The sequence below is a fragment of the Pseudorca crassidens genome, chromosome 14 (assembly GCF_039906515.1).
Source record: "Pseudorca crassidens isolate mPseCra1 chromosome 14, mPseCra1.hap1, whole genome shotgun sequence".
Classification (NCBI taxonomy): domain Eukaryota; kingdom Metazoa; phylum Chordata; class Mammalia; order Artiodactyla; family Delphinidae; genus Pseudorca; species Pseudorca crassidens.
In genome coordinates, this window is record NC_090309.1 from 32,086,996 (window position 1) to 32,112,093 (window position 25,098).

The window sequence follows — 25,098 nt, forward strand, 5'->3', positions numbered from 1 at the left end:
GAGAGGAGTCTGGGGTGACTCACAGGGTGCTGAGCTGTATGGCAGAGTGAGCAGGTGGAGGAAGAACCAGAATCGGGAATACAGGAAGAAAGGGGCTAGGGGTCCGGCGCAGAGACTGTTGTAATTCCTCTAGGGATTGTTGTTGGAGCCTCCTGGTAGAGAGCCCTCTTTGGTGTTTGAATCTGTAGGCCTGGCCTTGCTTCTGTCTCTGTGTCAAGCTCGGAGAGGCTTTCTCTGCTACAGAATTATAGATTTAAATAAATTCTCTTTTAATACTTTGTTTCATCTGTTTTTTTAGGATTTTTTTTTTTTTTTTTTTTTTTTTTTTTGCAAACCAACACTGTTTTATTGTCAACAGAACCTGCCTGGGGAAGTAGGGGGCCCACTCTGCCCCCAGAGGGGCTATGGACCTTGGTTGTCTGGGGCCCATGGGAGAGATGGGTCTGTGCAGTGAGAACAGCTCTGGCCACCACTGGCACCTGGGTGGTCAGAGACAGGGTCTGGGGGGCCAGCAGGGGGCATGGGAGCCCCCGGGGAGCTGGATCTTGGCTCCCCCTGGCTCATCTGCAGGAGGCCAGTGAGGGCTATCAGCTCAGGCCCACTGAGCCAGGCGGTGGAGCAGCCAGAGGATGGGATGGGGAGGACCCAGGGGGACATTACTGGGGGTGGGAGCAGCAGTTTCAGAGAGCCCATCACCTGCTGAGGGGCCTGAGACAGGTGCAGGGGAGCATGCTGCCCACAGGGCAGCAGAGGGTCAGAAAGAAAGACGTCTTCACAGCGTGTCACTGGGAACCCTGCATCCCTGGGTGCCTGCTCTCCACTCTGATGTCCTGCTAGATGGGCCTGAGGCCTCTGCCTGATGCTGCCTTGTACAGAGGCCAGAATGAGGGATGGCATGAGGTCCAGCCTGAGAAGGAGGTGCCTGACCCACAGCTGGGTCCCCACACCAGCCGAGGTCCCGCTTGCGCCTCATAGTTGGGGTCCCAGGATGCCAGCAGGGTCATCTTTGACGGGGCCACCTCCCAGGTCGTCTGTGGGGAGTGGGGAACTGGGGCTCCCGGGGACCACTCGGCAGCCAGGCCTGGGGGCGGCCAAGGCAGCAGCTGCTCTTTCCGGTCCAGGAAGGCCTTCGGGACCAGGGCTGAAGGCTGTCCTGTGGGGTGTTCTTGGTTCCCCCAGGGCTTCCTCTCCAGAGTCCCAGGCCTGGCACCTGGTCTTCACTGGCACCCCACCGCCGAGAGGTCCAGGGCAACATGCCACATCCAGGGGGAAGGCAGGGCAGGGCCCTGCGCCGCCCGGCCCGCCTGCCAGGCCCCTCCCGGCTCCCACTCGGGCCCAGCTTCCCTCAGCGGCCCGTGCTGGCCTGTGCGCCCCTGCGAGCCCAGGTTGCGGCCTACCTCACAGGCTTTACATTTAAATGTGGATGGAATTTGTCATATTTTGGTGATTGTGAGTTAAAGATTTAACTTTTTTTCCCCTAAGTGACTAATGATTAAAACATCTATCCTTGCTCTTGTGATCTGAAATAACACCTGTGTCTTACAATATATTTCCATGTATATACCTGAGTCTGCTCTAGAATTCTCTGGTGTGTTTCACTGAATTGTCTGCTCCTGCACCAGCGCCGTTCTGATCACATTTTCTTTAAATATATCTAATAGGTGCTAGGGTAAGGTGTACTTCACACTTTTTTTCCTCAGAATTTCCTTTGTTCTTTTAGGATGGACTGCAAAATCATTGTAAGCCCTGCTCCCTTGGACTGCACAGTGGGAGCTGGAAACACGGGTGACCCCATTGGGACCCTTTGTATTCATAAGCACCAAATATACCAGGAACTGGGTTTGGTGAGCCTGGACTTTCTTCTTGATACAGAAATCACATGGGGCCTCTTTAGGAAGAAGCCCCTCACTGCCATTGACTTGGGGCATCGCCCAGTCTCTGGCCCAAAGACAGTCCTGTGGACCCTCAGAGCCCCTATGTCCTTGCTGCTGTGGCTGTTACAGCACCCAGCCATATGCTCCCCACTGTAACCAAGCCAGCCTATACTGCGGTTTTATTCTCCATCTTGCAGGCAATCCTGTCTCTAGCCTGTGCCCTCAGTGTGCTCTCCAAGCCTGGTGTCCTCTAATGATTTTCCGTAGGTTAGCTCTGAGGATCTTTTCTTTTCTTTTTTTTTTTTTTCCAATATTTATTTATTTGGCTGCCCAGGGTCTTAGTTGTGGCACACAACTTCATTGTGGCGTGCAGGATCTTTAGTTGCAGCCTGCAACTAAAGTTGCAGCATGCATGCGGGATCTAGTTCCCTGACCAGGGATCGAACCCGGGCCCCCTGCATCGGGAGCGTGGAGTCTTAACTGCTGGAACACCAGGGAAGTCCCTGGGGATCTTTTCTTAATCTGTTCTTAAATGTGTTTCTTCTAGAGAATTCATAATTGGCAGCATTGTGAAGGCTTCTTCCTAGTTTCTTCTGTGCATGTAAGTTTTTTCCTATTTCTCATTTGCTAGGCTTTTTCTTATTTAAGTGACTTTTTCAGGGTCTTTTTTATTGAGGAGTCATGAACATACCATAAAGTCACAAATCCTAAGCATACATCTCAGTGAGTTTTTATATATGTGTACACTGTGGATCCACCACCCTGATCAAGATAGGTGTTTTAGAGTTAAGAAGCTGTTGGTGGGAGGTTGGGTAGAGAGGGAAGTCATGAGTGTGTCCCCAAGTTGCCATCTTTTTCTAGAACTGCCTTTAAAGAGTGTTAAGGAGGGAGCCACATATCAAGTCTATACGGTATGTGGAGAGCAGAATGGTTAGGAGTGATGGGTCATGTTTTGGTCCTCCCCCTTCCTAGCCATGGGACTTTTGTGCCTCAGTTTCAACAGTTGTAAAATGGGAGTAGATGATAGCTCTTACCTCACAAGGTTGTCATGAAGATTACACAAGGAAGTACATGTAAGTGCACAAAAAATGTTAATTGTTGTTTTTGTTGTTATTAATAATGAGGAGGAGGAGGCAGTAGTTCTTAATGAAGGGCACACATCAGAATCACCTGGGGCACTTTTGCAAAATATACATTCTCAACCTGGCCAGATGTACTGAGTCAGAATCTAGATTTTAAACACCTCCCCAAGTCATCGTGTTGCTTATCTTGGTTAAGAACCACTGGGCTGGAGGTGGCCATGACAGGCTGCAGGAAGATCAGTGGGTGGCCCCTGCGCTAGTGAGGGCTGGAGGATTGAGCTGTGCAGATTCAAGGCAGAGTGGAGAGGTGGCCAAGATGATGACCTTGGGTGGGGAGCAAGGAGGGAGGGGGAGGAGTCTGGGGTGACTCACGGGGTGCTGACCTGAATGGCGGCTTGAGTAGGTGGAGGATGAGCCAGAATTGAGACTATCGGAAGGGGGGGTGGGCAGTGGGCCAGAGATTGTTATAATTGTCCTTGGGGCTATTGAGTGGAGGCTTCTGGTGGAAGCACCAAGTTAGTATTTGGATCTGTAGGCCTGAGCCTTTGGTGATTTTCAGGGAGTCATCACTGTGAAGGAGGTAGGTAAAGCCATGGGTCTAGTCGTAGAGTGAGTGTAGAAGGCAGGAGAGGGCCAAGTTCACAAGCATCCACCTCTGGGAAGGCCTGCGTCCACTACTTCCTCCCTCCTTAGAGACAGAGAAGCACTTATTTCTCATTATTAATAGCCCCCTTGCTGAGGACTGTTGGGGAATAAAATCAGTCTTCTCACTTGAAGATGAATAATAACTACGGGTCACTTCCTTTCCTCACAGGTCTCAAGGGTTTCCACATCTGCAGACGGAAGAGCTTAATCCTCCATCAGTATCCTCCGACAGCACATTCAGTTGGGGGCAGTGTCTTATCTTCCGACGTCCGTTCACCCTCATGCTTCACACATACTCTGCCACTGATGGTTTCTTAGACTCTGGCTTTCTTCAGGCCCTTGATATCAACCAGTTACCCTTTGGTAAGAGATTAAGCCATTCCACTACTCTCCCAGAGGCATTTGCATTTAGAACTACCGGTATAATAGAAATAATGGAAGATGTTGCATTCCTGAGGGAAGGCGATCCTGGAATGAATTATTCATTTGCTCATTCTAGAACGTCCCATCCTTCTGCCCTGCCACCCCCTCTCTCTATTCCTGCTCGTGCCTTGGTAAACCCTACTTCCTCCAAGAAGACTTCCCCGACTCCTGTCCCTTCCAGGTGAGGCCAGTTTTAGGGCTCTGAACAGATTCCATTTGGCTTCCCAGTTGAGGGTGGAGGTGGCAGGGATGGATCTCAGGAAGATGTAGCTGCAGGATGGATGTGCATTAGGTCTCTGCATTTCAAACTTCCAGTGAAAAATATATCTTATGTCCCAACTACCGCACACACCTACATAGATATATAAAACTGAAACAAAAATTTTGTAAAAATAACACTCACTACGTGTGATGCATTTGGATATTTTCTGTTCTATTTATTTTTTAAAGGAAAATGCTGGTTATAACCCATTGAACTGATTTCACAGCCCAATAATGGGTCACAACCCACAGGGTGAAAAATGCAGAGTGAGATCATTACTGCTCAGAACAACTCTGAACACAGCCAAGGGGCCCTGTGCCGATGTTGCCCTTTGGGTGCCTCGAAGAGCTTGCAGATGATGGCACTGGCAGCGGTGTGGTCCACCTGGTGGTGCTCTGCTTTCTCCGTGGAGTCTCCTTTCAGGGCCCCAGTTGGTTGTGCCATGAAGTGGCCACAGATGCTTTCTCCTTGCTGTGGAAGGAGGTTGAAGTCTATAAAGCACTCCATACACCCCTCAGAAAGATGCTGGCTCAGTGTGAAGTGTCACAAGGCTGTATACCTCATCCCATTTGATGAGGCTCCTCATGGAGACAAAGCTTCCAGGCCCCGTGGGGCTCACTGGTGCTGCTCACCTGGGAGGGCTAATGGATAACAAATAGAATAAAAGCAAAACAGGGAGCTCTTGCCTGCAGCGTAACAGTGACAGAAACATCTTCCTGGTTAGAGGATGGATGATAAATATACGTAAGGAACATTCCAGGGGGCAGTGAGTCTTGAGCCCCATCTCCCTTTGGAACTGGAAGTTACTGAAAACCGAACCCACAGAAATAGCTACCTCAAAACCCCTGCATTTATCCCTCTGAGATCCTCAAAGCCTGTTGACATTTACTTAGTACACTTTTCTAAGAAAAGTGGCTATCTGATGTCTCAACCCACTGCAGAAGAAAATTGCCTGGAAGGGTGGTAGTAGGTCTTTTCCAGAGAGAGACATGTAGATAACAGGAAAGTAAAAGCCATGGGGAAGGATAGAGAAACAGTAAGAAGGGGACACAATCATGTTATTATCTAGTTCCTTAGGGAATGTTCCTAATGACCACTTATGTGGGGAAAGGACATTTTTTAAAGCATTAGAGAGCAGTGGACCACATTTTAGCAAGATTTCACTTTAAAGTGGTTGGGCATTGAAGTTTCACTTTTCAGGAAAAGTGTTCATGAGAACCTCAGTGATTCTGCATAAATTAGGTGCTGTTGAACTGCCCCTGATTAGGACTAGTCATGGGCTTGAGGCATGCTGTAATCTCAGGTTCACGGGCAAGTCCTCCCCACCCAGCCCTAGTCAGCCTCATAGCCTGAAACCCCTCCATTACTGTTACTGTTGGGTTCCGTTGTTCACCTGTGTGAATTTGTGAATAAATTCTTTCCAATCTGAAAGCTTCTTGATAGTGGCTTCCGGATATTCTGAAGGTAGATGTAGAGAGAGAACTCTGATCTGGACCCCACCTGAGGATGGGGTGGCCTAAATGACCAGAGAGCAGGACAAAACCACTGGGATTTGGACTGTGGTGAGCTTTTAGGGAGGAGTGGGGGGCAGGCTTGGAAGCCAAGTTCCACCCTTTTCACTGCTTTCACTACTTGAGGACAGCCCACTCACTGAGACAGAGCCAGGCCTCTGTTTCTTCCATAGCCTGTCCCCTCGCGGCTCACTGGCCACCTGATCCCCAGATCTGCTTCTGTGAGTTACCCTGAGTGACTGCAGGGGTGCTCCAATAAGTAAGGGGACCTCAAAGAAAAGCCAGCTGTTTCTGAGACAAAGATCATTTATTCCATATCGTCTGAGAAAGCAACCTTTAAGTAGAAGGCAGTGGGGTTGGTGGTGTGCCACACCACCAGGAGGTTTCTGTCTTAACAGTAGATTGCTACATAGTGTGCGTGCATAATACATTACAATTCTAGTACTGATATTTCCAAATGCCCTGTGACTACAAAACGATGAAATTTCTCCCCGGGGGAGAATGACAACAATAAACTAAAGTAACAATACCAAAAGTCTCTGAAAAGATCTCAGGGGTTTGCGGGACTCCGGTGGTGGCGCAGTGGTTAAGAATCCGCCTGCCAGTGCAGGAGACATGGTTTGGGCCCTGGTCTGGGAAGATCCCACATTCCACGGAGCAAGTAGGCTCGTGTGCCACAACTACTGAGCCTGTGCTCTATAGCCCATGAGCCACAACTACTGAGCCTGTGCGCCTAGAGCCCGTGCTCCTCAAGAAGAGAAGCCACCGCAATGAGAAGCCAGTGCACCGCAACGAAGAGTAGCCCCCGCTTGCCACAGCTAGAGAAAACCCGTGCGCAGCAACGAAGACCCGATGCATCCAAAAATAAAAATAAGTTAATTAAAAAAAAAAGATTTCAGGGGCTTTGGCCAGAAATGAATTGGGGCTTGGTGTGGTGGTTCTGAGAAGCTGCCTAATGGAATTCTTTTTTTTTTTGGTAGGAATATAATGTGAAGGGTAGAGAAAAACCACTCGAGCTTAAGCACTCTAACTAGTGGAAATTAGATTCTGATGATGAAATCAGAAATGATTTTAACAGGGAGAAGAAAGGGCATCAGCAAAAGAAGACCAACGAGCTTAGATTTTCAATGAACCTACTGTTTTCTCACATGTACACGGGCTACCTGGTGTGTGATACACCCATGTCAGAACGTCCAGAAGGAGCAAAGTCCAGAATTAGAAAAGATTGTAAAGGAATCCCAACCAGCACAAAGGTTGCTTGTCTGCTTCCTTATTGAAGTCAAGAGGAGGAACAAGGCAGACAGGCCTTCTGCTGGGGGGAAGCACAGACTATTCATGTCAGAGAGAAAAAAAGGGGGCCCAATTCCCATTTGCTTCCAACTCTGCCTCCCTTGAGAATAGCCCCCAAACTGAGGAGAAAAAGTAACATCATATGGAATGAAATGAGGCTCCCGACAGTAGAGGAGATGTTAGTGGAACCCTCTTCCCGGGGGCAAAGACCGCTGTCACATTTCCCATCTAGGCTGACTCACGTCCCTGAATCAGTGCTTCCAGGGAGAGGCGGCCTAACTAGAGACAGATCCATTTATTAGTCCTAGATTTCAACATAGATAAGGAAACTGAAACCTGTCCTTTTCAGCAATTTTTAACATTTAAATCAATAAAGACCCACTAGGTAGGCTTCTCTAAGCTAAAGATGACGTAGCTCTGGGAGGGACAAGTAAATGGCTTTGGGGTGACAAAGTCAGGATTTGAAAGTCTTATCAGGGTGGAAAAAGAGGAAATTTTATAAGGGAAAATTTAATATATTTGGGTTCAACAAATTTAATCATCCAAGTGCGTAATGGGGGTGCCTGAGATGGGCTTGTGGAGGGGCCTGAGGGGCTGGTTTTCCACAGGCTCCTTGTGGACCAGGAGTGTGGGGCTCAAGAGAGCCCAGGCACACACCGGAGGTGCCAACCCAGAACAAAGGAGGGGGTGCAGCCCATTTCCACTCCCTGCTCCTTAGGACACGTGGATGTCCAGTGTGGAGTGCAGGCTTCTGGAGACTAACAAAGAAGGAAACATTCAGGGCAGGCCATCAGGTTGGAGAGGGTCTGGGGACAGAGCAGTGGGTGATGTGGCAAGGAACATCAGCTTTGGGAAGAGAGGTGAGTCCAAATACCCGAAGAGTCTCCCGAGAGTGAAAGGGGAAAATTCTGTATGTCCAGAGGGCGGCCCAAGTTAGAGGGAAGTAGGCCTAGGTTCTGCTTGAGGAAGACGCACTGTGTCTTCCCTGTCAATGGAGGGTTTGTATGGCCTTTGGATGGCCTCCCTGCCAGGGACATCTCAGAGGGGATGCCTAGCGAGGTGGCATGAGGATTCTAAAGTTCCTTCCCAAGATGCTCCCTCTGCCATGGACGAGGAGTCCGCAGAGAGCACCTTTGCCCAGGCACTTTGGAGTAAGTAGCTGTACAAGGGCAAACTGAGGCTCCGGGTCCAAGTCCTGCTTTGGTCGCTTTGTGTGTTACCTTTGACTAGTTATTCTCTGCATCTTGGTCCCTTCATTAAAAATATGGATCATGGCAATAGTACACTCCTACCAGGACTTCTGTGAAGTTTAATTGAGTTAAAGAGAGGCATTTAGAACTATTCCACAGCCTTGGTAAGGGCTGTGTACCAGATAGCTTCAGTGATGGTCATCCACTCATTGTCACCACCACCGCCACCTCCGCTGATTCATCACACAGTGCTGGAGGAGTAGAGATGAGCAGGTTGGCTCCCTGCCTTCAACAAGTCAAAGGCCAGTGTGGAAGGTGGAGGAGTGTCGCATGTGGGGATGGGGTTTGGGGGAGCCCAGGGCACGGCCACTGGCGGAAGGCTTGTGGGGCGGGGTGGCAGTCCAGGGCCTCCTTCCTCTGAGACCAGCTCCTGAAACCATGGCTTGGCTCCACAGCATTTCCAGGCATCCCAGGGCTGCTGTCTCGTCAGTCCAGTGCTCTCCCTGGCTGTTTGCTCTGGGGGTGGCTATGCACGAGGTGCCCCTTCTGCACCCCACCAAGTGCTAGGACTGGCCAGGCTGGCTTGGCAGGTCCAAGGGTATAGGAGTGCCACAGGGCCCCCCGGCACAGCTGGGGCCCGCAGACCCTATTCCTGAGCTGTAGGGCCCCAAACGCTAAAGCTCTCTGAGTGCCTCCTCTGTGCCTGGCACTGTGCTGGGTGTCCTCCTGCAGAGTCATGGCACGTCGTATGCCGGGAGACAGGTGGTATCAGTCATCCCCATTTTACAGCTAAGTAAACAGGCTGCGACATTAAGTGTCTTGTAAAGGGCAGGGCCAGGACTTGGACCGAAGATTTCCAAGGCCAAAATTGGGTGCCATTTCCATACCCCACCAGAGGTGACTCAGCCGAGAGCCCAGCCCTCGGGAGGAGTTGGAGCCAGAGGTCTGATAGCTGACTGCTCCAGCCCCGGGGAAGGGCCAGAAGGGCTCTGAGAGCCCTACCCTTCCAGGCCTGTCTCCTGCTCCCCGAATCCCTGCCTCCTCATGAGATCCCCCTCACGAAGCCAGCGCCCGCCTGGGAAGTGCTCAGGGGACCCCGTCTTGCAAAGTGGTCCCTGCCTGCTCACTCTTCATGGAAACATCTCTCAACCAGTGGTCATTTTGAAAAAGGAAGGCAGTGGTTTAGGGAAAAAACATGTTTTTAAGTAGTGGTGGCCTTTTTTTTCCCCTAAAGACTTTTTTTTTGAAGAACAGTTTCAGGTTCACAACAAAATTAAGAGGAAGGGTTCCCACGTATCCCCCGCCTCCACACACACACAGCCTCCCCCAGCTTCAGCACCCCCCGCTGGGTCCATGTGTTTGTTACAACTGATGAATCTATGTGGTGGCCTTTTCCCAGAGTTTTATCTGAACTTGCTTGAAATTGAAAACACATATTCTGTGTGAAGAGAATGTGTGGGAACCTGTGCCCGCCCTCCTGCCTCTTGACCCCCTTCTACCACCCCACCCAGATTCTGCAGAACCCGGATGTAGTTTACTCTGCAGAACCCGGATGTAGTTTTACTCTGAGTTTACTCCCCTGCTCTGAGGTGGGGAGAGTTAGTGCTACTCTTTGTTAAGGAGCTCTTCCCCAGATTGTGCCTCTAGAACCTAAGTTCCATGTGGCAGGTTTTTAAAAAAATTATGCAAAAGATACACAACACAAAATTGACCATTTTAACCATTTTTGAGTGTACAATTCAGTGGCATTAAGTACATTCATATTGTTCTGCAACCATCACCACCATCCGTTTCCAGAACTTTTGTTGTTGTTGTTTTTTTAACATCTTTATTGGAGTATAATTGCTTTACAATGGTGTGCCAGTTTCTGCTTTATAACAAAGTGAATCAGCTATACATATACATATGTTCCCATATCTCTTCCCTCTTGCATCTCCCTCCCTCCCACCCTCCCTATCCCACCCCTCTAGGTGGACACAAAACACCGAGCTGATCTCCCTGTGCTATGTGGCTGCTTCCCACTAGCTATCTATTTTACGTTCGGTAGTGTATATATGTCCATGCCACTCTCTCACTTCATCCCAGCTTACCCTTCCCCCTCCCCGTGTCCTCAAGTCCATTCTCTACGTCTGCATCTTTATTCCTGTCCTGCCCCTAGGTTCTTCAGAACCATTTTTTTCCAGAAATTTTTTATTATCCCAAACTGAATCTCTCTACCCATTAAACAATAACTCCCTCTCTTCTCTTCCCCCAGATTCTGGTAACCACCATCCTACTCTGTCTCTATGAATTTGTCTATTCTAGGTAGACCTATTCTGGGTCTGTTCTCATAAGTGGAATCATACAATATTTGTCTTTTTGTGTCTGGCTTATTTCACTTAGCATACTGTCTTCAAGGTTCATCCATGTGGTAGCATGTGTCAGAATTTCCTTCCTTTTTAAGGTTGAGTGATATTCCATTGTAGGTATATGCCATGTAATTCTATGTTTAATTTTTTGAGGAACCGTCATACCATTTTCCACAAAGGATGCACGATCTTATATTCCCACCAGCAATGTACAAGGGTTCCAGTTTCCCTATGTTCTTGCCATCGTGGCAGGGGGTTTTTGTTTGTTTTGTTTGTTTGTTTTGTTTTTTCTGGCTGCACCGCCCGGGATGTGGGATCTTAGTTCCCCAAACAAGGATTGAACCCGTGCCCCCTGCATTCGGAGTGCAGAGTCTTAACCACTGGACTGCCAGGGAAGTTCCAGGGCTTTTTAATCTCTTGTTCATGGGACAGACACTAGAACAGTGCCCAGCACATAGTAGGTACTCAATAAATATTTGTTGGGTCAGATGAATCGGCGGCTTTGGTCTCTAGGCAGCTGTACCAGGGAGCCCTTGTACCTGTCAGCAGAACCTTCCCCTTCTAGTCCCTGCTCGGCTCTAAGAGAATCACCCTTTTGATGGGGTAAGTCATCTACAGGTGCTCACTGGTGTCAAGAGAAATGGTAGTACTGTGGAGGTCAGGGAATCGAACATGCTGGCTAGCATAGGAGTGTTTTTAAACTGTGGGTCTCGACCCATTTGTGGCTCGTGAAACCAGTTTTTAGTGGTTAAAAGCATTTATTAAAAATGAAATCGAATAAAAATATTAGGGCATACTACATGGAAGAAAGAGTAAGTATCATTTACCTGTATCATCTGTGAAACTTGTTTTTTTGCCTAATGTTTGTGTGCATGTGTAATAGATCACCAAAAGTTTGAAAAACACTTCTGTTTAGGGTCTGCAGCCTCTGCCTGAAGAATTCTCATAGCAGGCAGCTTACTACCTCACAAGGAAGCCCACACCATTTGGGGGTCTGCTGTAATATTGGAACATTCCTCAATGATCAGAAACCTTTGCTTTGGAGCCCTGCTCTGTGCTGGGACCTGTAATGGGCACTGTTAGCTAAACTGCCCCCACTACTACCTATCCCGTGTGGGAAGCAGCCCAGCTCTGAGGTCCTGCCTGCAGGGCAGAGCCTTCTGCACTGTGTCTTTTGATTGGGATTCATATTAGACACACTGTTTTTCTCCAGTGAAGGCATCTGCATATGGGGACATCTGTGTCCCATTTGACAGGCAGGCAGGCCTCCCTTGGTTCCTAGACAGATCTAGTCTAGGATGACTGCTTCCTTGTCTGAGGTGTCCTCTGGGCTCCCCACATCTAATTTACTGCATGCCCCATAGTCCACATTTTAAGTCTGGCCATCCCACACTTCCCCTCCAAGTCTGATGAAAAATCCACCCACCATTATTGTGCAATGCTGAGGCAGATAAGGAGAAACAAATGTACTTATAGATTTATATTTCTTATTTCTTCATCACTTCTGGGGTTATGTTACGAGCCACACCATGCCCAGGCCTGGGTTCCGTGTTCACCTCTCCTGCATCTCTCCTACTTGTGACACAAGTCTTGTTGCTTAATTTTCTTCTCCTACTAGTGGAGGAGGCTCTTATCTCTCAGAGGGCAGTAACTGTTGCATTCATCTTTCTGTCCTTGGAACTCGCACATGAAGTTTGTGCTCCATATGTATTTGTTGACTAGATGGATGTATGAACTTTAAAATCCTTGAGAGTAGAGACTCAGTCATTCCCTTTCTTACTAATTCCACATCTCAGTCCAGCCCAGGCCTGAGCCCATAATAAGGCTGATAGTTTGGCCAATTGATGGGAGTGCTGGAGAGTCAACAGGAAAAGTTTCCCAGGTCCAACTGGATTTTGATTCTCAAGGAAATAAAGAAACCCAGAGGCTAGATTCTCCCAAATACCTGGAGTGCCTGTCAGTGAGAGGCCAGACCCTATCACTTGCGAACCATGATCCTGGGCAGTGAGAAAGTGGTATGGTGAGGTGGGAAGAACTTGGATAATGAAACAAGAGAGGGACTTTATGTGGACCAATGGTGATCAAGTGCCAGGAACTGAGGAGTTTGGTTAACTCAGCTCTCTGCCCCAAGGTCCAAGTCTAAAAGAGACAGAGAGGGAAGGAAGGAAGAAAGGAGAGCGAGAGAACAAGAGACTGTGCCTAGACTCGGAAGCTAGATCAAACTGGACCTGAATCCCCTTTCCATCTCCTTTAATTATGGAACTGTAGACATGGTATTAATCCGCTGAGTCCTGGTTTCTGCTTCTATGGAAAGAGAGTTAGATAATACATGTGACAGGCCCCCTCACTGTTCCTGGCACATGGTAGGTAATCAGTAAATAATGGGAATTTTTAGTACCATTGCATCATGTTTGGCATACCTTATCAGTGTAGGTCCAGCTGATACAAGCCAAAAGAGGTCATTTATTAGCAGAATCCTAGCTCACCACCTTGAAGAAAGGGTTGACCTTGAGGCCTCAGGAAGTCCAGGAAAATTGGACCTAGACTCTCAGGAACAGGAAGGCTGCCTTTGGACAGAAGTAGTGCCAGCCTCCTTGTGTGATCTCCAGACAGAGTCTCATGGGCAGGTTTGGATACTGTGCTGACAGTCCCACTGGGAATTGAGGGAGATGGAGGTCTCCCTCAGAAAAGTGAGACGCTGTATCCAGAAGAAGGGAGGGGGAGATGGCTAGACGGGCAGAACTGTTGACCCTGACACATGAGTTTCCCCTCCACTCCCACCTTCTACCTGAAACCTGGTGATCGGGTAGCCCACTGGGTAAATTTTCAAGTATACTTTTTCGAAACTGAATCTTCTTTTTACTTTATACTTGGCCCCGTCCCGTGTTCTTAGGAAGGCTACCAGAGACCTTGGGTTTCCAGCAGAACAAGAGGCTCAACTGACACGGACTGAGGACACAAGTACTGACATTGCCGAGCGTCCTTAAGTGCCGAGTCCTCCACAGGGCTGTGGGGGGAAGGGTTTGGGGGAGGGACCCATCGCGAGCTTTGCCAGCCCTTTCTGTTCCTCTTCTCTCCCCTTTTCTGCTCCCGCTCTTCCAGGCAGCAACATCATCCGCTCAGGACATCTAAAAGGCCTCCAAGCCTGAGAGTTCACAGTAAGGGGCCTCAGGCCCGAGTAGGCTGAGAAGCGGACCTACCTCCTCAGGACCGGGAAGTCAGTGTATTTGCCTTGATGCCCTTGTCCTCCCTCCCTCCTCCAAGGTTCCTAGCGCCAGTGCCCTGGCACCCCACCAACACTTGTCCATCCCAGGAGGCACAGCTTGCTGGGAACCTTCCCCTTCCCTTTGCCCTTGGCAAGTTTCCTGTGTGGCCTTCCCTTTCAGCCAGTGGTATGTCTGGAGGCTCAGATCAGTTAATTCCCACACAGGTGTTACATTTAAAATCCCAGAAAACTTGTGTTTTCTATGGGAGATTTAAGAGAGAGTGTCAATTGCAAAGGGTAACTCTAAGGATGAGCTCCTCATTGTGGGGTCCCCTGGGCAGTGTAGCTCTAGTGCCTGGGGGAAGGAGGAAGGGAGGGAGGGAGGGAGGGAAAGAAGGTGAAGAGGACTAACCGGTGGCAAGGAAGGAACCGATGAGGAGCGATTTCAGGTCACAGTCACCTTCCATCCACCCCATAAACAGATGGCCGCCTCCCCTGCCTACAAAGGTCTGGCTTTGTGGTGGCAGCTGGACTCTACCAGCCTAGCATCTTTTAAAATGAAAGAAAATAGGGCTTCCCTGGTGGCGCAGTGGTTGAGAGTCCGCCTGCCGATGCAGGGGACATGGGTTCGTGCCCCGGTCTGGGAAGATCCCACGTGCCGCGGAGTGGCTGGGCCGGTGAGCCATGGCCGCTGAGCCTGTGCGTCCAGAGCCTGTGCTCCGCAACGGGAGAGGCCACAACAGTGAGAGGCCTGTGTACTGCAAAATAAATAAATAAATAAAAGAAATAGAAGTAAAGAAAATAAATTTTTAAAGGGAAATGATGAGAAGCAGTGAAATGTGGCATTTGGGTAGGGGAATTTTTTTCTTTCTCTCTCTCTCTTTTTTTTTTTTTAGATAATCCACAAACCACAAACTTTACCCTTTAAAGTGTATAATTCAGTGGTTTTTAGTATATTCATAAGGTAGCAGAACCATCATCACTATTTAATTCCAAAACGTTTTCATCACCCCAACCCGTTAGCAGTCACTCCCTACGCCCTACTGGCAACCACTGATCTACTTTCTGTCGCTATGGATTTACTTATTCTGGACATTTCATGTGAATAGAATCATACAATCAGTGTCATTTTGTGTCTGGTGCCTTTCACTTAACATAATGTTTTCAAGGTTCATCCATGTTATAGCACGTGTCAGTACCTCATTCCTGATTATCGCTGAAAAATATTCCATTGGGTGGATATACCACATTGCATTTGTCCTGGTGGATATGTGGATTGCTTTCTTTTTTTGGCTATTATAAATAATATTGCTGTGAACATTCACGTACAAGTTTTTTTTGTGTGTGGACATGTTTTCAATTCTCTTGAGTATACACCTCACAGAGTTGCTGGGTCATATGGTAATTCTGTGTTTAAATTTTTGAGGAACTGCCATGGGTTGGGGATTTTTGATAGCTTCTTTCCTGATTCTAAACATCATATACGTTCATTGTAGAAAATTTATAATATGCATAAATGTATTAAGAAGAAACTTAGATTCACTCTAATTATATGACCCATTAATAACTACCTTCAATGTATTGGTGTATTTGCTTATGTACATCATTTAAAGAATTATATTGTGCTTAAAATATATACAGTTTTGTATCCTAATTCTTTCACTTTACCTTTATTGTAAGCATTTTCAGTGCCAATAAATATTATTATAGTGTGATTCTTTCTGACCACATTCTATCATCATTGGATGCACCATAACTTATAACAACTTATATATATATATATGTTATATGTATATGTAAGTTATATATATGTTATATATATCTTATTATAACTTCTAACAACATGCTATTCTTGGACATACTCATTTCCACATTTCTATGATTATCACAAGTGGGGCAATATCCTTGTATGTAAGTGTCCATCGTATCTCTGATAAGTTTGAGATAAAACCTTAGAAGTGAAATTCTGGGTAAAAGAATGTGAGCATTTAAAAAAATAAAGCTTTCATTCTGAAATAATTTTAAATTTGCAGAAAAGTTGCAAAGATAGTACAGCGAGTTCCCATATACCTTTCACCCAGCTTCCTCTAATATCAATATCTTACCCAGCCAGATTATATTTGTCAAAGCTCATCGAGTAACATTGGTGTGCTACTATTCACTAAACTCCAGATTTTATTTGGTTTCACCAGTTTTCTTCCTAATGTTTTTTTTCCATTCCGTGGAAAATTCAAGATACCATGTTGTATTTAGGAAGTGAATACTTTTAAGACTTTTGAGTGTGTGTGTGTGTGTGTGTGTGTGTGTGTGTGTGTAAAAAAGTTGCATCAATTTATATTCTCATCAATAGTATAGGAGGAAAAAAACGTTGCCAACCTAATAGACATAACAGCAAAAACAGTAATGTGAATTTAACAGGCTTTGTTTTTTTTTTTGGCCACACCGCACGGTTTGGGATCTTAGTTCCCCCACCAGGGACTGAACCCAGGCCCTCGGCAATGAAAGCGCGGAGTCCTAACCACTGGACCACCAGGGAATTCCCCTAATAGGCATTTCTTAATTGCTACTGGGTGTACAGATATTTTCATATTTGGTGGCCAGCTGTACTTTTGTTTTTGGTTTCCCAATCATCTATAGGGGTTTTTGTCCATGTCTAGGCCTTTAGCTTCCATCCAAGCTGACATACTACCAGTGTCAGGTGAGTTTCTAGAAAGCCATCACTGCATCCTGCAAAGTCACCAGGGTAGGGGCCCCGGGGAAGGGTTGGCCTGCCCAGATGCTCCCTGCAGGATTTGTTTCTCCTACAGAGGCCTGCCCCAGGTCGTGGAACCCAGGTGACAGTGAGGTGTGTTCTCTGAGAGTGGGCTCAGCTGGCGGCCAGGAAGCCAGCTGTGTACAAAGAGCAGTACAGGGTGGGCAGTGACGTGTTGTCAAGAGCACTGTCTTGGAGTCGGAAGAATTGTGCTTTCGTCCTACTTCTCTTACTACTCTTACTACTCTTACTTCTTTCGTCTTACTTCTCTTACTACTTATGTGAATTTGAGCAAATCCCTTCCATTTACTGAGCTCTAGTTTTTTCACCTGGTTAATGGGAGAAATCTCAGGGACCGAATGAAGGCACTTTGTCAAGCGCTGTACAAATGGGTGATATGGTCAGAGGGAACCATGTTGTGAAGGGGACTGAGAAGTGCCTTGTGTAGACAGTATGACTCTCAGTCCACCACCCTCCTGAGATCAACTTAGTTCCGACCCTGAGCTCCCATCTGGTCTGACAGGGAGGAAATTCCATCTTGGTCACTATAGGCCCCTTCCCGGTAAGGGTCACCCTGGAATCCAGGAGGCTCATGGTGTTGCCTGGGAACGGGGCCTTCTATGGGCTGTCCACTCGCATGGGCCCTGGTGCCCTGTGAGGCTCTGACTCTGCTCCAGACCACAGTCAGGCTTCTGTGCCCAGGGTCAGATTCCGTCTGGTCCTGAAGCTCAAAGAGGACAGATCTAAGACCTTGGAATGGGAAGGGAGAAGAAGAATGCAACCATCTAAACACAAGTTAATATCTGAGAAAGTAACCTGGCCACGCCTAGAAGACATTGGAAGATATGTCCTCTTTTCCAAATACTGTCACAAACTCGCAGTGTGGCCTCTGGCACGTTACCCATTTTCTCTGAGATGGTTTCCTTAGCTGTGCAATGAGGGGTGGGTTTCATAACCTCTAGAGCAGCCATGGGTGCTCTCCATCCTAGAGTCTGCCAGTCCTGGGGTGGGGGGGGACGAGGTTTTCTTTCATTTTGATGTGCCTGGCCTTTCCCAGTCACAATCACATGACCTGGCCAGGAGCCCTTTAGAAGCGTGGCCGACAGAATGTTACCGAGGCCTGCTGCTTGTCTGACCTGTGAGGGGTCTGTAGCTGTGTGTAATCTTCACGGTAAGTATGAGCTAGCTCTGGGTTGCCAGTGCTCTCAGTACATTAGCTCATTTAATTTGCATTAATGCTTGTCGGGTTGGTCCTATTTTTCATTTTATACGAGAGGAAACAGAGACCAGGTAGCTTTCCTGTAGCCAAATGGTGGGGGAGGGGCAGAACTGGCCTGGCCCTGACGCTGAGCTTTCTAGCCCACTGGGTTGTGTCCCCTCTGGGCCAGAGGGAACCTGAAGGCAAATGTCCTGGGATGCGTGTGTGACCATTCTGAGAACCAGTCTGGGAAAACCCTCCCCGAGGAGACTCCCAGGTTCTCATGTCCCCCAGAGTCCTGAGCAGCTGGGGAGAGGGTATTGGGAAATGCATAGGAACTCCTGGGGACGAGGGTTCTCTGGGGGCAACAGTAAGCATCTCTCAGAGTTCTGGGGTCTCTGCCTGGACAGTAGGCCCAGGACCCTGCCTGCACACCCATCCTGCAGAGGGCTGTCCTCCTTTCTCCACTCATGTTCCTGCACAGGTGGTCCAGGGTACCTCACCCGCTTCCTCCTTGGGCCGGGCTCGGGGTGACATCTGGGTTTGCATCCAGGCAATGGGTAGGCACATGCCATTATCACCATGCACCCCCCAAAGGCAGGGACCCACATCTGGGCCTTCCCACCTAGAGACAGGTACGAGCCAGCCTGCAACGGTGCAGTGACACAAGCAAGCCTCCCCTTAGTGATTCAGTCACATAGGTCCCTCCACTGCCCCCACAGACTTACTCCTACCAATTTCAACCTCTCTCCCCTTCACGCCATGGGCTGAAAAATGGGTTGTTGAAAAAGAGAGAATCTCTAAGACCTTATGATCCTCCAAAGATGCATTCTATCCAACTTTCCTGATGAACTTGTTGGGAAATGGTACTTTATTTACCCAAATCTTAAGTCAGGTTTGGGATCATGGATACAAAAATCATGTTGGGCCATTTCTTTCCAGTTATACTGACTAAGCTCTTCCTAGGCGGTACTGGGCCAGGCACTGTGAGTACAAGAAAAGTTCTAAAGGCCAGCCTTCATTTAACAGATGGAAAGAGGACAGCTCAGAGATACTAAGGAGCTCGGCCAACGTTATACAGCTACTTAGGGGCCGTCGTGGTTTTGGAACTCAAGTTTCCTGCCTTTTGGCCCTGTGCTCTTTCGACAGCATCTTAGGCAACTTACACTATGGTTGGAGGAGCAGGAATGGCGCCTCTGGAACAATTACAGAACTCTTAGAGGGGAGCAGAGTTCCCCTTGTTGGTGATTTCCCACCCACAGTGGGCTTGTTGCCAGTGTCTTTATGTGTTTACTTATATATGCTTGTCTGGGGGGTTGTAATTTTCTTTTGAGACACTGGGAAATCCCGTAATTAAAAACAAAAATCAGTGAAATTGAATTCCTATATTTTTGCCCAGTTTGTGCTTCTTCAGTGTGTGTGTGTGTGTGTGTGTGTGTGTGTGTGTGTGTGTGTGTTTCATATTCTAGCACTTTCTATCCTCAGACAATTTCATATAGGTTAGTCTGGGGGAGGGCTCTCTGTCTAGGTGTGTTACCTGGGGCACAGTGACAGACAGAGCAGGGTGGGAGTGAGGTGTGGGGAAGAGGCAACGGTCGCCCATGAGGAAAGGAGGCATCATGCCGTCTTACTCTCTGGGAGCCTCTGAACCTGGAGGAGAAGGGGGTCTGCAACGGTCGTGCACTGGTGGGGTGAGATGGTGTCTCTGGGAAAAAGGAAAGAGGCTGGTAAAGGGTTTTCTTAACCCAGAAATGTATAGGTTTTGAAGGTTCCTGACAGTGTCAATGTCATTCATTCATTCACTCAAATAACCCTGGAAAGAATGCAACAAATAATGATCTAAAATCACCTCTGGGGGCTTACCTGGTGGTGCAGTGGTTAAGAATCCGCCTGCCAATGCAGGGGACACGGGTTCAAGCCCTGGTCCGGGAAGATCCCACATGCCGTGGAGCAACTAAGCCTGTGACTACTGAGCCCACGTGCCTAGAGCCCGTGCTCTGCAACAAGAGAAGCCACCGCAGTGAGAAGTCTGTGCACCACAATGAAGAGTAGCCCCCGCTCGCCATAACTAGAGAAAGCCCGCGCACAGCAACAAAGACCCAACGCAGCCAAAAAAAAAGAATAAATAAAATCACCTCTGGGCAAAGGCCCTGTGTCAGGTTCCAGAAAAGATGTGTTTTACATCTAAGGATGTGTCTTGGTTCTGGAGAATCAGCCTCCTCTGGTCCAACGGCCTGCCTGAGGGCTTCCACTCAGCCTCCAGGGCCCCGGAGAGACTCCTGGCCGGGCTGGGCCTCCTGGGGCTGGGGTGTGGGAGAAGGCTGCCAGCCACACCGCTGCCTCACCAAGATCAGATGGGAGGGAGCGAGGTGCTGGGGAGCTGGGCCTGGCTTCCAAGGAAAAATGCCACTGCACCTCCTCTGAGAAGCCAGTGGGCCGAGACCAGGGCTTGGAGGATTGTGGGTTTCCAACCCTCCCTGACTTAACACCCAACTTTTTGTCAGAGAAGATGAAAACAACCGGACCCACTATCAAGAAATGAAACCAGGTTTGGATCTCATGAGAGATCAGAAAAGAGTATAAAAATGGAAACCAGGGGGACCCTGGCACAGGCTGGGGCGCTGGCCTCAGGGGTCGCCGTCCTGGGTCGGGCCTCCCCGGCGCCACATAGTGGGGAGAGACGGGGCTGGGTGGGGCAGAGCCGAGGGTGGGTCACATTTCTCACTCCTTTCTCTTTGGAGCTGTGAGTCAGATTTTATCTTACTTGTTTTGACCTTCCATGAGGCAACAGCTGGAGGTGGGGCAGAGAGACAGAGCAACAAGTGTGCTGGTTCTTCTTTTGGCCCATTTAGCAACTTCCTGTAATTTTTGAGCAAGGACAGGTATAACCCCTTGTGCCCTGAGATGCGTAATCTCCAACATATGCTCTGACCTCAAGGTTGTCTGGCTCAGCCCAGTCAAAGGCAAATTCATTGACTGCAGGGCAATTGTGGACGTTAAATAGGCCCCGTTGGCTGGGCCTGACTGGTCGGTTATTCAGCAAATAAATTTGGGCACCTACTCTGTGCCTCGCACAGTGAGGGGCCTCCAGGCTCACGTCTCCTTCGTGCTCCACTCCTTTCCCCTTTATCACTCAGCAAGACCCACATTTTACCAATGACGACATGGCACCACAGAGAGAAAACCACAGACTTGGCCTCTGTCTGTGAGTGAAGTGTATGGCAAATTCAAATGTATCTGCTACAGAGTCTTCCTCAAGTAATTCCGGGTGCTTTCCAAACTTAGCAATTCCCTAAAGAATGGGGGAGGAGGCAGGGGAGCTTTCCAGGGAGAGGAGCAGCATGTGCAAAGGCCCTGTGGTGAAAGGCCACAGGGACCTTCCAAAACCTGAGGGAAGGCAGTGTGACAGGGAAGGAAAGGTTGGGCTCCTGCTGGGCAAGTGGAGCCTCTCTGTGAACCCCCTTTTGATCTCCCCACTTCACCTAGGACACCTCCTTTTTTCCTCAGATCCAAAATCTGGAAAGCCTTCCCTGAGTACCTGGAGGCAGTCAGGTCCTCTGTTAAATGCCCTCTTATACTTACCCTCTGCACCCTAGTGTCTCCTCAAAGGGAGCTCTGCCCTTCACCGACTGAGGCTGTTCAGCCTTCTGTGGCCTCTGGCTGGGGTGGACCCTCTTCCTCCCGCCTGAGGGTCAAGCCTTAGCCTGGAAGTGTCCCAGAGGGGCATGGCCGGAGCTGCCAGGCGTGTGACCAGGGGTGCCCGAGGGTTAGCCCTGCCCCAGGAGCTCTGGGGGCTGTCAGGCGCAGGGTTGCAGGGCAACTGGCTGACAGGAGATGTGACAGGACTTTGCAGTCCTGTCCATGCCATCAGCCCATGACCCCATATCCTGGGAACAGCCTGGCCTCATGGCTCTGTGCCGTCCTCTGCCACCCAACATTGTCATTACCTAGAACTGTTCCACCTCTGCTCTAAAACAATTCTAGAATTCCCACTTTCTGATCGCAGCCTTCTCCCTTACAGAGTTTTCAGCCGCAACTCCCATCACTCCCATCCTCAACCTCACAGAGTTCCCCAGCACCTGCCCCAGCCCATCCTTACCTCCCGCTCCGGAAGGCTCAGACCCTTTCCATCATGTCAGACCCCTTTTCCCCAAACCCGCCACGCCCTGCTCGTCGGTCCTTCCGCTGCCCATGCTGGGCTAGACATCCTGGCTCTGGGTCAGACCAGCCTCCTGCTGCCCTCATCTCCGCCATGGGGTGACTGGGGCCACTACAAACTGGAGGCCTCCAGCGTTAGTCTTCCTCTCCCCAGGATGGTGCCAAGCCTCCCCCGCAGCCCTCCACCCATCACCTCTCCACCCCACTCCTGGCGAACAGCCCCAATCCCACGTCTCGGAGAAATCTGAGGTCACCGGGTGGGGAGCCCCTGCTGTCGTGGAGGCATGCTGCTCAGTCCTCGGAGGGAAGCCGTGGGGGCGGGGGGCGGTTGGGGGCAGCGGCCCCAGCCGCAGACAGTGCTGAGTGTCGCAGGGCTGTGCGGGCCTCGCCACCGCTGCCCCGAGCGAGCGTGAGGTTCTGCGGGCGCATCGCCCCGCCCGCTCTCGGCCTTCTCCCCGGCCCGCTCCTGTTCCCGTTCTCTCACAGTCATTGCTCCCCACTGAATCCCTTCGCTCCTAATGCCATTTTGCACCTGCTTCCCAGGGAATCTGGACGGACACACCACCTGCCTGGCTCGCCGTCTGCGTGTTTCCCTGTCATGGCTCCGCCCTGCACACGTCCTGAGCGGCAGCTCCTCGCCCGCCCAAGGCTAACCCTTCCAGCGGGACGGTGGGCCCCCTCCCTCCTTTGTCCCTCTCAGGCCCCACGTTCCTGGGAGCCAGCATCCCCTCTTCCCCACCTTCTCCTTCCCTCCACTGCCCTGCACTTGTCCTCTCCAGCTGGCCTTCCTTCCCTCAAAGCCACCAGGGCCACCAAGTTGCTAAAATCCTCAGCTATATCTCCATCTTTCCCACCCTTGGCCTGTGCTAAGCCCTCTCTCCTCCCTCAGCACCCCTGGCTCTTGTCTCCCGGGACCCCACTCTGCTCTCGGCCTTCTGCCTCTCTCACCTCGTCTCCTGGCCTGCGGCTGAACCTTCAATGCCTGTGACCCCAGGCCTGGGGTGGGACCCTCTTCTCTTCTCAGTCAGCTCCCTCCCTCCATGGGGAGATGGCTCCCAAATGCTGATTTGCTGACCACTCCCACATTCCATCTTTCAATCAGGACTTCTTCCTGAAGTCCAGATTCCACTATCGAACTGACAAGGGGATTTTTCCACTTGGTTGTACCATGTGTACCTCAAACCCAGCACGTCGCAGGATGAATTCATAGTCACCCCATAAAGCCATTCCTCTGGGATCTCCAGAGAATGCCACCACCATCCTCCAAGTCACCCAGGCCAGGCATCGGGGCAGCCCCGTCAGTCATCCCTTCCAGGTAGTCAGCAGGTACTCCCGGTTCTACTCCTACACTCCCTCCCAGCCTGGCCTCTCTTCTCCTCAGCACTGCCACCGAACGCGGCCTTCACCATTTCTAACTGCACTGCCATTTCCATCACTTAACCCTGTACTCTGTATCTCTCCATTAATTTCTCGAAATGATCCTTCTGAAAGGCCTGTAGTTCTGGACGGGGAAGACTTCCATGGCTCCCCATTGCCTTCACCACCATTTATCAGCATCACCATTTATCAAACTTTCTCCATGTGCCAACTAAAATCTCTCTGGATCTGGTCTGGCCTTCCTCTGTGGGCTTCTCTTGACCCTCGAGGGTAGCCAAACTGAATCACTTACAGCTCCCAACACATCCTGCATTCTCATGCCTCAGGGCCTTTGTACCTGCCCCCTTTTTTCTGGAGCGCTTTCCCCCGTTCCTCACCTGGCTAACTCCTACCCATCTGTCAAAGCTCAGATCAAGGGCTATAATCCCCGGGAGGCTTAGCAATGGCATTCCTCTTCTGCTTTTCCCCAACACCCTCTGTAGAGCTCTGTCTGCCAGCGAGCTGATTGCCGTAGTCCTGTTTCCCCTATAAGACTGAGTGCTTTCGGAGAGTCTGGCTCCCAGCACCTAGCACAGAACTGGCACATAGCACTAAAGAAACATTAGTAATGAAGGAACGTGTGAGTGAACAAATGAATGAATTCTGCTTGGAGTAGGGGGTGCTCATTACGGAGAAAATATTTGAGGTGTGTCCAAAAGAAGGAATAAGATTTTGTCCAACAGGAATCTGATTGGAGGAAGGCATTCCAGGGACAGGGAACGCATGTGAGAGGCATGGAGGTTTTGGGAGGGTGGGATGCCTTAGGGGAACTGCAGCTAGTACTGCAGCTGGATGCAGCTGGAGCAGAGGTTGAGTGTGCAGGACATGCCAGAGATGGATCTGGAGAGACAGGATGAGAGACAATGACTACTGTGCTCTGGGAAGCCTGACTTTGCCCAGTACAGAACAGGGCAGGACATAATGACTGGTTTGATGCCGTGAGGAAGGTGGGCAGTGCCAGGCCACTGGGGGGTCCGGGGAGGAGGTGATGGGAGTGTGATCCCGAGCAAGCCAGAGAACAGAGAGCAGGGCCAGGCTTGAGGGGGGTTTACATGGCAGTGACCTGGTGCCAGAGGAGGTGTGAGGGTTGTGGGATCGTGATGAGGCGGGTTCCTGGGTGGATGGAGAAGCCCTTCACCAAGATGGTAGCCCTGGAGGGGAGCAGGTTTGAGAGCAGGAAAATGGGCTCAGCTTTGCTTATAAGATAGTACCTGAAATGTACACATCGGAAGGGGCCATCAGGCTGGGAGAACTTTTTGAAGGTCCCATTCAAGGCAGAGCTGGGGGGGAGGGGGTCAGATCCAGGTGTGTTCAGATCAGACCAGCTCCTAAGAGCTGATGGTTAAATTTTCAGGAATTATGTGAGACAGAAAACCTAGCTACTATTAAACCTAGCTATTATTTAAAAATTAAACCTAGCTATTATTTAAAAATTAGACTATACTAAAATTACAATTAAATAAATTATATTAAAAACAAAGATAAATACTCAAAATTCATCACTTCCTAAGAATTTTACAATGTTTTACTATTTATGCTTTTAAGATTCTTTACATCTCTTACGCCTGTGGAAATACTATATAATGTTGTGTTACTGTGCTTTTCTTCCCAGCTCTGCACACAGTGACATCACATTGGTAGCTTGAAATCGGCCATGGTGGGAATATTTACACCATGGAAACTGGCAAACATCACAAATCAGGGCTTGATTTATTGTTTTGTTGACTATCTAGACTTAAGAAAT

At 49.4% G+C, this 25,098-nt stretch overlaps 1 protein-coding gene and 1 long non-coding RNA gene across 26 annotated transcripts in view; one reads left to right on the forward strand and one right to left on the reverse strand.

Moving 5' to 3' along the window:
* Positions 1–14,198, forward strand: part of LOC137206133 (uncharacterized) — a 116,388-nt gene extending 102,190 nt beyond the window's left edge. For 20 of the 25 annotated variants that reach the window (XR_010934470.1, XR_010934454.1, XR_010934458.1 and 17 more), the window contains 2 exons: positions 2,422–2,475; positions 3,771–5,717. This is a non-coding gene — a long non-coding RNA (uncharacterized lncRNA). Of the gene's footprint in view, positions 1–2,421; positions 2,476–3,770; positions 5,718–6,875 lie in introns of those variants that run through there. The other 5 variants (XR_010934465.1, XR_010934466.1, XR_010934469.1 and 2 more) reach the window with 5 other exon arrangements.
* Positions 403–1,076, reverse strand: LOC137205749 (histone deacetylase complex subunit SAP25-like). Its single transcript, XM_067703937.1, is given in 2 exon segments — positions 403–836; positions 839–1,076. Coding segments are annotated over 2 exon segments (600 nt in total). The 5' UTR covers positions 1,005–1,076.
* Positions 14,199–25,098: the final 10,900 nt, after the last annotated feature.